The following is an 11,963-nucleotide window of genomic DNA, read 5'->3' as shown; positions in this document are numbered from 1 at the left end:
TGAAATAGGTACTCTGTGCCTCACATTTGGGGAAATGTCACCGTCAGTACAAACGTTTGTCTTCCCACTGATTAATTGATACTTATACATGTTATTCTTTTCCCTTGTTATTACATACAGGTAACTTGTAAAAATGAGTCAAATGAATCAGGTTCCACTGCATTTGTAACTGTCAGTCATTTTCATTTATTCTTTCTTGAATTACGCCTTTACGGTATGTTGCTAGTGAAAGTCTGTTATTTTCAAGTCAACTTTCAACTTGCCTACACAAAGCCAGTATTTCTTCTATAGTGAAATTTGTATCTGATGCGTCTTCAATCGGCCACGAACTTGTGCCTTCATCTTCATCCTTTGAGCTAGACTTCTCTTAGGAAGAGGCGTACTCTTAATGTCAAATATTAGGGAGAAAGGTTGTCTAATACTGATCTCACAACTTCCTCCACTTTGTTAGCCGATACACCCAGTCGGTCAGTGGTATTATATCAGCCTAACCTCTGTAGAGTACACTCCATTCGTCTTACTCTCAAGGGTTTTCAGGCTGCTGCAGAGCTTTTCTAACTCATGTATCTTATCTTCCTTCTCTGACAACTGAGCCTCCAGCTCAGCCACTATTCCTTCCATGGCCGCTGTAGCAAGTTTTTGATCATCTAGGGATGCTTCTGCATCTTTCACTTAAGCTTGTGCCAGCTCCAGTCACTCCTTCAGTTTGGGCTAGGCGTCATCCCATCGCTTTAGTTTTCTCTTCAGTTTGTAGTTCAGTTTTTTCATTCTCTTCAGATGGATTTCCGTAGACTTATTCCTGTTACCGTTACAGTCCATAATGTCCAAAGTTCCAAGAAAAATATCGGATGGAATGCCCTCGAATACAACATTTAAGTGTATCCCAAAGAATGTGGGGTTCTGCAGAGCCTTTGTTATGTTTTAGAAAGTCATTTATACAGTCACGTGTTTCTTTGATATAATTGGGGTCGAATAGTAATGTTGTATTTAATTTCCAATAACCACGACCCCTCTGGTATTCGGACAAAGTAATTGATATTGACACTAGGTTATGATCTGATCTTAATTTGCTTCCTATTTTTGCGTTGGATATCTTCGGGAGCATGGAAAAGGAGATTAGAAAATAATCTATTCTGCTGGCCTGTTGGTTTCGTCGCCATGTATAGCGAGCTAGATCTGTGAGCATCACTCATATAGGTGAAGGTGTCAGCAGGAAGTAACTCTATGTCGCTAACATGAAGACTTCTGTCATTACAAAAGTTGTACAAAAGGGGAGCGAACGTTCCCTCTGGGCGAGTGTTGAAATCTCCCACAATGCATACATTAGCAACGCTTAACTCGTCGATAAGGGCTTCAATCTTACCTAATTTCTCAAGAAAGATCTTGGTATGTTTTTCAGACTCTGTCGGCATATAAACACATGTAAACAACAGTTCTTTACCATCTGCGTTAAATCGTACCGCTATCAGATGATCGCGTCGGAAGCAGACCCTGCAGAGTGGAAAGAGAGAGGGGTCGGAGATGTCAACATTTTACAGCACAAAACAGACCAGGGGAAAATAAGAGTTCTCATGAGGAGAGACAAAACTATCAAGATCTGTGCCAACCACTACATCACGCCTCACATGGAGTTCAAGCTGAACTGTGGCAGTGACCGGGCCTTGTTCTGGAACGTGACGGCAGACTTCGCAGACGAGGAACCCAAGGCAGAGTTGTTAGCCATCAGATTCGCTAATGCAGAAAATGCGTCCGATTTCAAGAGCAAATTTGATGAAGCTAAAGACCAGGTGAGAGAGAGAGACTTGAAACAAAAGGAGAGGAAAAGGCAGACAGTGGAACAGAGTCGGGAAAAGAAGAGGATTCCGACGAGGTTGCCGAGAAGCTCGGGGAACTTACCGTCTCTGATGGCAAAAAATCTAGAGAGGAGAATGCTGAGACAGCAGGAACAGAAAGCAGAAGAAACAAAGAAAGAAGAACCTGAGGACAAGATGAAGGACATGTCCCACCGCCTTCTATAAAATTTGGAGTTGGACAACCTGTTCATTAGAATACCATTAATTATGTTTCCTACCAACGCTATGTATATAATTGATGTGGGCTGGACATGTACAACGTTTCAGAGTTGATATACTTTTCATCATCCACTTTGTTTTAACCATGACTGTAAAATGATAACGATAACGATTTATATTTGTAGCAGTCTCCAGTGGGAGTCCCTACTCCTCAATCATGATGGCCTCATCTTCAAAAGCCTGCACTCCACTAGCACTCTTCTGTTGGTAGTAATTCAGTAACGCCAATAATGACATGCTTCACAAGCAAAGTCTCCTTCTCGTCTTTTTCTTTTTTGTAGTATGCCATCATTGGATGCAAAATCACTTGGGTCTGATCATAAAATGCAGAATGCACCTTTTGCTGAAACCTGCAAGTGTAACTTTCTGCGTAGTCCATACAAAAGCAGGCTTCTTTGCTAACCCGGCTATCAATACACATCTTTGCTCATGTTGCCGGAAAGACATCAGATAAATGACTGGCAAGACCCTCAAGATCATTCTTGCATTCCGCTTTGAGGTTGGTACCGGTAGCATTTTTCACGGGATATGATCTTTGCTGGTTTGCCTTATGCTACTGTGCAGCTGCCTGTTGTTACTCACTTGATGCGTGGTTGCGCAAGGCCTGGCAATTAAGGGTGGACAGGTCGTGCGAGCGGGTAAAACCGCCAGCCGCTACCATCGGCGACGTGGAGAGTCAGCGGTCCCTGAATATGCCTAGACCGTGAACAAATGATTTGGATATTTGACTGTGTCTTTGATAGACAACATATTAGTTGCAACACCTTTTTTCATTACCTTAAACTTTTCCATTACTGCATTTTGCCACGTTTGTTGCGATAATACATGGTTTCAAAACGACTGCAAATACTTGAAAACATGCATAACATCTCTTCTCGCGCGGTTGCCCTATTCTCCATGCCACCCAAGTCAAACTACGACATCTGTACTCAACATTGGCCGTCATCTTTTATCCGGGATCTTCACAGCACATGATAATTATATACTGACCAGCTATAGGAACAATGTTTGCACAGAACTTCCTGAAATCTTCCAGGCATGGTTTTGCACATTTGGGGCACATGGCAGGGTCTGGCACTGATGTAGCCTGACTGCAGGTATATGTGGATATGTAGTCAATGGTCCTGTTTGACTAGTACTAGCCTGGTTTGTGTCAATGGTCCTGTTTGACTAGTACTAGCCTGGTTTGTGTCAATGGTCCTGTTTGACTAGTACTAGCCTGGTTTGTGTCAATGGTCCTGTTTGACTAGTACTAGCCTGGTTTGTGTCTCTTGACCAACAGCATCCACCTTCTTCTTCAGCTCTTGTCAGCAGTTCAGGAGCGACATGTGCTAGCCTTCATAATGGTCTGGTCGACCAGCCTGGCATTGTGGGACCTTCTGACATGAAGGGGTATGGCCTCATTTCCCATTTCCTCCCTGGAGTCGTCTCCAACACTGTAGCCACTTAGCTTTACTTTCTCCTCAAGGATGTCTGTGAGTTGCTAATGAAAAGAACAGTGTGGTAATGTCAGATGATCAAAGCACACTACTAATACTAAAGATGTTATGTTGTAGTTAGCAACCATTGGCCTGCTTTGTAAGGCAACATGTGCAGGAAGCCATGAAATGGCACATTTTTCTGGGTTTATGTAGATATGCGTGTGTTGTGTCTAGGCGCAGGATCGTGTGTGTGTGTAAGCACAGGGTCGTCCGTGTATGTGAGCGCAGGGTCGTGTGTGTGTGTAAGCGCAGGGTCCTATGTGTGTGTTTGCTGGATGTATATGTAAAATGCATCATTATTGTATGTATGTAATTTTGCAACATTTGGCCCTCGGTACCCACCACCTACAGTTGCTTATCTTCGGACCCGAAAATTGTATGCCAGTTTTCAAAGATCCCTGCAGGGAAATACAAAAAAATGTGTCAGAGGTACTCAACCACCGTATTGAGCAGGGGACTCACCGCCATGTTGAGCAGGGGACTCACCACTCTGGTGAGCAGGGGACTCACTACCGTGTTGAGCAGGGGACTCACCACCATGTTGAGCAGGAACTAACCACTCTGGTGAGCAGGGGACTCATGATCACCGCCATGTTGAGCAGGGACTCACCACTCTCGTGAGCAGGGGACTCACTACCGTGTTGAGCAGGGGACTCGCCACCCCGGTACTATCGGGAATCACCACTCTGGTGCATTATTCTAGTCTATTTTCTTAACAATAATATGAGAAAATGTTTGAAAACAAACACTGACATTATGTTCTTAGGCCTGGAGATTAGGTTTCTCCTTACAGTCCCTTGGTATATGAAAGCTACACGAACATAACATGCGTACCCGTAAAAGTACGCAGTCCACGTACTTTTTATCTCGTATGCTACATTTCGAGACAAGTCTAAGGACTCACCACCCTCTTGTCAGCAAGTAGCTTCCTCTGAAGGAAATGGCTAAGGTTGAAGCCATGTGGTTTTCCAGCTCACGGCGGCGAATGATCTCGGGACAGCCGCATACGGTGCATGGTACAGCGACCTCAGGACTTGTTGTTTGGTGCTTAAATGCCTCACACCCGGTGATGGCACAAGTGAAACAATCATATCTAAGTCTATAAATAACTATCTTCCTCTCTTTCTCTATCGCTAGAAATACGGAATGTCAGTACATATGTTGGTAGTAAGGAAGCTAAGAAGCTTTGATAATGCTGTTATAATAAAAATCATCTCAGCGCATATAGTGGTAACGATTATGGTAATCCTAATGTACAAACTAATTGTAGATGTTTCTTCTAAAACACAAGTGTGTGTTCATGGAAATAGACAATACCTTTTCACAGTGAACACAAGGTTCGCCAAAGGAGTGTTTATACCTAGACACACGCGTAGGTGTGATGGTCTTAGACCGTGTACAATTTTAACCTACATCTGTGAAAGAAAGAGAGAAGATGCTGGTACCTCTTGTCCCTGCGAACATTTACCTGCCATATATTTTCAGTTTTCTCGTTGTGGCAAATAAACTCTTATGACCTGACTGTCCGCTCCTGTACTGGAGTGGCCTTCAAGTTCACGAGTCTAACCTAGGCTAGGATCTGGCATCGTATTTCTCTCAACTCTCACCGTAAAAAAACGAGGTCTGAACAGGTAAAGATTCCATTCACATTTTGTTTATTCTGAAATCCGCATGGTGGACAACATAGATCAAGTTCAAGGACACAAGTACATAAAACGCAGTCAATGCATCACTGATGCTGGGAAGGGCTCTACTCAGGGACGGTTCACTCACTAAAGGCTAAGGGGCTAAAGTTATCGCTACTACACCATCATACTGAATATAAATGAATGGTTTGATACACCTTGCTTTGACAGCCTTAGTCAAGACCGACTGTCCACAAAACCGACCTGTTTTGATAGATTTTCGAACAGAAAGAACTCAAAGAAAACAAGGCCATATCTGAAACAGTGGCGTGTAGGAAGTTACCATTAGTTTGGATCCCATTCGTGAAGTTTACTATGTTCTGTGTATCATGATTTGTTGCATAATTTTCAACCTTGAACTGTCGATCTATAGAGCAGCCGACAGTCCTAAGGCAATTTTGGACAAGAAAGTTGAAGCACACTTGGATGTCACTTCTTCGCTTTTGTTTTTCTTCCGTCTCTAACCATAACTGCCAGTGTGAGGCGGCGTGTGTGCTGCCCCATCCATTTGTGACTTCCTTGATGGAATCCTTGTTTTGCATGTGATTTTTCTGCTCAACGCTTTCGCAAGACAGATCATTGACTAACTTGTATTTAGCAAGGGACTAGAGCACATGGTACACCATGGTACGTGTGCATGGTGTTGCATGCCGGAAACGTTAATATTCTGGGCTGGTGCACCAAGCTTGTGGTCTGGACTGACTGCAATTGGATGATAGTAGAGTATTGATTGTAGCTGCTTGGTTTTGCTGGCAATTCCCCATGCCGTTCTTCCCACGTTATTCAATGCAGCATGGATTTCCTCGATGCCCTGCCTTGCCGTGAAAACTTAAGCCAAAACGCCATGTCCTGATCCGCTCTACAACAGTGTCCTCAAGCATGTGCATCTTAACTGTGATGGAACATGTAGGGAAGGTCTCCCGGTAGTTTATGGCTGCGGACTACCCTTGGTGCTGAACTGACTTTTCAGCAAAATTTGAATTTTTATACAAGAGATTACACTTCATTTAGTGACCATATAAGAAAGAAGATGTCAGCTTTCTGTACATGACTAGAAAGCTTACTGCATACTTTTGCGTCCCATCCCTCCTCTAATGTGATTGCTTCCAGGCAATCCGAGATGAGCTCGTAAAGTTCGAGGAAGTCCTCGAGGCAGATGTGCCTCTCTACCCAGCGTGTCTCCCACATTGGCTTGATTTTGGTCTTCATAAGTTGTTTACGGCTTCGTCCACATTCCCAATGGCCTCTTCCATTTATCGTTGTCTTGTGGGGGAGTACTTGAAGAAGATGCCCACTGTTTTCAGAGTCTCCGTCATACAGTGGATTTCCTGTACCTTGCAGGCTTTGCAAAGGGCCAGATTCAAATCGTGACTTGAACAGTGGAATTACGGTGCTCTGGTGCAGCGATCTCCTTGAAATATGCAGCACAGCCATTTCGTACTCCCGCCATATTCCATGCACCATCAAAACACTGGGCTCTGCAGTTAGCTGGGTCCAGGTTCACCTTGGTGAGATCAGCAGCAATGGTATCACACAGGGCTCTTCCGGTTATCTTCTCACATTGGGAAAAGAGGAGCAACCTTTTTACAGGTTTCTGGTTCTTTGTGTACCGGACAAGCAGAACCAACTGCTCACGTTGGTCACTTTTCCCGCCATAATCCCATATAGTGGACCGAAAGGTTGGCTGGTTATGTCATTTAATATTGTCTCTAGAATGTATTGTTTGATGTATTCTACGAGCTGATTCTGCGACGTTTTGGAAATGTATCTTACATTGCGTGCACGTATGCCCAGGTGCTCTCTAAGTGCCAGGTCTCCAGCATCCACTCTCAGCTGAAGCAATGCATGGAAATTCGCTTTGTTGGATAAGGGGTTAACTTTAGTCGGGTCGTTCGACCGTGCCCTGCACACCGACGACAGTTGCAGACATTTGCTTGCTGTGATTTCCACTGAAGCAGTCCAGAATGTTGTTTTACTTTTCTTACCTCAGACTTTTCTTACCCGAGACGCCGGGGTTCTTAAAAACCAAGGTCTGAACAAGTAAAGATTTTAAGTTCACATTCCGTTTTTTTTCAACTCCGCGTACGGTGTACAACATAGGTCAAGTTCAAGGAGCACACAATACATGAAGCGCAATCAATGCATCAATGAATCCAACAGTGCAATACACATTTTGCAATCTATCTCTGTAGCCTTGACGACAGCGGTCCCTATCACTGGCGTGGAATTCAGCTCCAGGCTCGTCCCTCAGTCTTCTACTTGGGTAGTATCACGGAAACATTCACACCACTTCTTTGCCATGCCTCTTGAGAAATCCTGTTAATTGTAATCACCAGCAAAATCTCACACTGCGTTTTTGTCTCAAGTCGCAGTTTATTTAGCTCCAGTATCATTAATAGATTTTCAGTGTTTCTGAAGAGAAGACTGAAAGTAGCGAAACGATTAGTGTCATGATTTTGTCTGCCATGACTAGTGGGGGTTATGGGTCCCTTTTCCAATGGCGGAATTTGTTCTGTGTGGGACATATTTGTACCCACAAAAGTGGCTACAACAAACAGCAGTCTGCGACTTGAGAATTATTGCTTGCCAAAGTAGAAGATATGATCAGTGGTCAGTAGTGGCTAGTGGGATAAAGTATATATCGTACTCAGAGGCGTAGATGTCAGGGTGTTTACGAGACGCATAGACTTGTAGAAGTGGCCAGAAATGGGATCTGTAGACGGTGGGTTTGAAGGAAAGTTAGCTCAGTCCATATGATCATAAGTTTGCACATTGCACGCGCTTCAATAACCTCTTAATATATATGTAATTTGAATAATCATATATGAAGAAATCTCAAATAAAGGTCATCAAAAATAGTTTTAAAGAACTCAAGTTCTGAAAGTGTGGCGGCGTTACATTTTTTGAGGGTGTTTGAAATGCGGCTGAAGAATTGATCGATGTCTTCATAGATTCCATATTTGATTAAGCCATTCCATATTTGATTTGTTTAAGCCATTCACTTTAGGAATGTGGCATGGTATGAAACGTATCCCTTTAGATTTGTCCTTGCCATCAAGTTTCTTGTCATGACCTTGAGCAAAGGAAGAAGCCTCAGAGTAGTCCCTTAAAAAAGTAAGAAAACTTAACTTACAGTTGATACAAGCCTTTCCCTCCAGCCCTGAAAAATATTCATCCCGCCACGATGAGGAAATGCGCCAGGTGAAGAATGCTGACGTGGGCTTTCGGGTCCAGACCCGTCATCGCCAGGAGCATGTCGGTTGGTTCACCGGTGAGGGCTTCCAGTCGCTCCGCGAGCTCGTCGATGTTGTGGTTCTGGGGCGGGACCTCCGCGTGGAATCTGGCGAGGAGGGCCTCCTCCGAGAGGGCAGCATCCCCTCACCGTTTTCAGTACCTCCATCAGATATCATGATCCACCAGTGTGGCGTCTCCGTGCAGTACAGGAGCAGTAGTCGGAGCGTCCATGGTTAGGTCCTTATCAGTCCGGTTCGCGACACGGAGTGAGACCACATGGAGGGTGTATTGTATCTCACCCGCTCATCACGCGAGGCATGTCGGGATAGAACCTATCTTCAGAATCAGATTCTTGAACTTTCATGAAAGACATGGCACGGAAAACTGGATCGACTAGCTGCATACCCTTACTTGTTCTGATTATGTATGATAGTTGTTAGGTGCCCTATGGAAGTTCGCATTGTGTCGTTACACCTGTACTAGATTTGGATACTTCAAAACATATTCTGGAGGGCCCTGCTATTGGGTTTCTAATTTTCTATCCTTAAACATTTGAATAGTGCTTGGATAACAGCGGATATATGGTTTTGTTAATATAGAAGCAATACATATGACACAGTAGCCAGTCCAAATAATATTGTTGGCACTCGAACTGCGTAAATCCTAAAAGCCACACAAAGCATGTGTTGCACTCTTCATCTTGAAAGCAGACACGTTGGTTCGCTACATTCACACGATACTGAGATAAATAAATAAATAAATAATACTATGATACGACAGTGCAGGTCAAAGAAAAGCTAGCCTTCGTTTGATATATATTAACGTCGAGATTAATAGTTCAGAGTCTACACTATATTTCAGGCATTAGTAATGACTGGGTGCAGCCCAAACAGCACTTTCACAACTATGGATATGGAGCGTAAATATTTGGAAGCATCCTTCCATCTCAAAATGACATTTCATTTTACTGAATTTGTCACTATACTTATCTGATCTTAATCTCGGGCTCGGTTAGGCCTGGTGTCTAATCCAGCATAGAGGTGCCCGTCACCTTCTTTTTTCCCTAAGAATACGGACAAATGGACAGAAGGAAGACATGATTATCATGTAGTTGTGCTGTCTTGTCGATTGATTTATGCTGCAATTGACATTTCATGATGTTACAATTTTAGTAGCCTCAGACTTTTCCTTGGAAAAATAGAAAAGGCAAGAACCAGAAAAGGCAAGAACCAACAAATTAAATTGGTGTGGCCTTATCCTGAAATTATTGTAATAAATGTATAAAAGAACTGTTACTTAAAGGTTTGTCTCAGCCTTGCTTTGAAGATCTGCCTGTAGGAGGCTCAGATCCTTCTCCAGCTTTTTGCTCTTCCCTAGAAAAACTTCACACTGCGTGAAGCTGTACCGATGACACTGCCTGAAGCTGTACTGGTGACACTGCGTGAAGCTGTACCGGTGACACTATGTGGAGCTGTACCGGTGACACTGCATGAAGCTGTACCGGTGACACTGCGTGAAGCTGTACCGGTGATGCTGCGTGAAGCTGTACCGGTGACGCTGTGTGGAGCTGTACCGGTGACACTATGTGGAGCTGTACCGGTGACACTGTGTGGAGCTGTACCGGTGACACTGTGTGGAGCTGTATCGGTGACACTGTGTGGAGCTGTACCGGTGACACTGTGTGGAGCTGTATCGGTGACACTGTGTGGAGCTGTACCGGTGACACTGTGTGGAGCTGTACCGGTGGAGCTGTACCGGTGACACTGCGTGGAGCTGTACCGGTGACACTGCGTGAAGCTGTACCCGTGACACTGCGTGGAGCTGTACCGGTGACACTATGTGGAGCTGCACCAGAGTCTGACGTGGAGTCTAAAGCAGCTGCATTGCAGACAGAAGATAGTAATCAGTATTGATGGAAAATATTATCAAAATATATATTGCACCTTAAAAAGCCAGTCAGAACAGTCAGAAATTTGCGCAGATTTCAATTTCAAATATTTGTTTATTTTGAAACGCCTGGGTAGCCTATTCAGTTTTAATAAACTGCTTTTCAATAGAGCCCAGTTTCATGGTACATGGAAATAAAAACAAATTACAGAGAAAATCAGTAGACATACACGTCGGAACATATAAGTACAAATGAAACATGAAAGACGACACATAAATCAAAATCCATTAAAAAGGAATTGTTATTCCAACCTTGAAATTATTTCAACCTTATCTTCAAATTTTAAAGTATCTTTTAAAACACATTACCTGTATAGTGTCAAGGCTCTGGTAGTGGTGTTCTGCATGTCCAAGCAACATTGCAGTGCCCTCACTTTCACCCTCAGTCGGCACCACAAAGATGAAGCAGTCATCCTCATCTCCGCTTGTGGACACTTTGTTGATAGTGTGTCTGAAGAAGTTTGCTGTCGCTTGGACATAAAGATGGTTTGAGGATGACTACGTCTTCCTTCCTTCTTGAGGTTGACTAGTTGCTGGTGGGCGTTGACGAGGGCCATTTTACAGTCCGCCGTCTAAAGCCACAGGTACGCCACCATCTGATCACAGGAATCAACAGCACCCATGTTCTTATTGTACGAATCGATGCATTCTGGCTTCGTGATCAACTCGCCTGTTGCGTGATTGTTCTTCTTTGTAGGTACAGTCAAACCTGCCCAAGACGACCACCCGGGGGACCGAACAAAAACGGTCGATTTGGACAGGTGGTCGCTGAGAAGAGTATCGACTCAAAACATGCCCTATGCAAAGTATAACGGTTTCCGTTGTGTTTAATGGCAAATAGCAAGCACACTGCACGCACGCAAAGAAGCGAGGTATTTAATGTCAAATACAACACCCACACTGTAAATTGTAAATTTAACCCCAGCTTTTATACGATACAGTATAATGTCTGTACACTAATTTTAGACAGTAAGGGAACTTTGATGCTGTCAGTTACCATACAACCCTTTATGCGTTGCTGTGTTCTTGATCGCCGTATCTGAAATAACTACGGTGCACCTTTCGAATTCTATGCCCGGTACGTCCCAATAGCGTACTTACCCAAGGGTGAATGTACAGTACAGTTGGACAAAAGCACTCACACAGATCTTTCTTTAAAAGGTATGAGCTACACAGATCTTTCTTAGAAATTTCCTCCCATATTACAGTAGACTGACTGCCCCATTGACCCACCCATTGACCGCCGCAATCTTTATTCTAAACATAACATCGTAATGGCAGTCAAAATCCAACGCAATCTGGTCGATTTCAGCACAAAATCGCGCTAGTTATCATAAAAAATAGATGAAAACCTCAATTTTGAAAAATGATGCGGTCGTTAAGGGGCCCAATTTGGGCCGGTCGCGTTGGCCAGGTGGTCGTTGAGAAAAGGTCGCTTAATGCTTACGTCAATAGGAAAAAAAATCGGGACCGAGAAAAAGCGGTCGAAATGGCCAGGTGGTCGCTGAGAAGAGGTGGTCGCTCGGGCAGGTTTGACTGTACAT

General features: G+C 43.8%; 1 protein-coding gene across 1 annotated transcript; it reads left to right on the top strand.

The window, feature by feature from the left end:
- The first annotated feature begins 798 nt into the window (after positions 1-798).
- Positions 799-2,863, top strand: LOC118418636 (ran-specific GTPase-activating protein-like). The gene has a single exon (XM_035824646.1). The coding sequence runs from the start codon at positions 1,389-1,391 to the stop codon at positions 2,016-2,018; it is 630 nt and encodes a 209-aa protein (XP_035680539.1). The 5' UTR covers positions 799-1,388; the 3' UTR covers positions 2,019-2,863.
- The last annotated feature ends 9,100 nt before the right edge of the window (positions 2,864-11,963 follow it).

Source organism: Branchiostoma floridae, chromosome 6 (assembly GCF_000003815.2).
Source record: "Branchiostoma floridae strain S238N-H82 chromosome 6, Bfl_VNyyK, whole genome shotgun sequence".
Classification (NCBI taxonomy): domain Eukaryota; kingdom Metazoa; phylum Chordata; class Leptocardii; order Amphioxiformes; family Branchiostomatidae; genus Branchiostoma; species Branchiostoma floridae.
Note: the sequence above shows the minus strand (reverse complement) of the source record. Positions and strands in the feature narration are given on the sequence as shown.

What these genes read in the sequence shown, in the direction of transcription:
- LOC118418636 (XM_035824646.1), top strand. Translation starts at nt 1,389, where the DNA reads ATGTTTTTCAGACTCTGTCGGCATATAAACACATGTAAACAACAGTTC.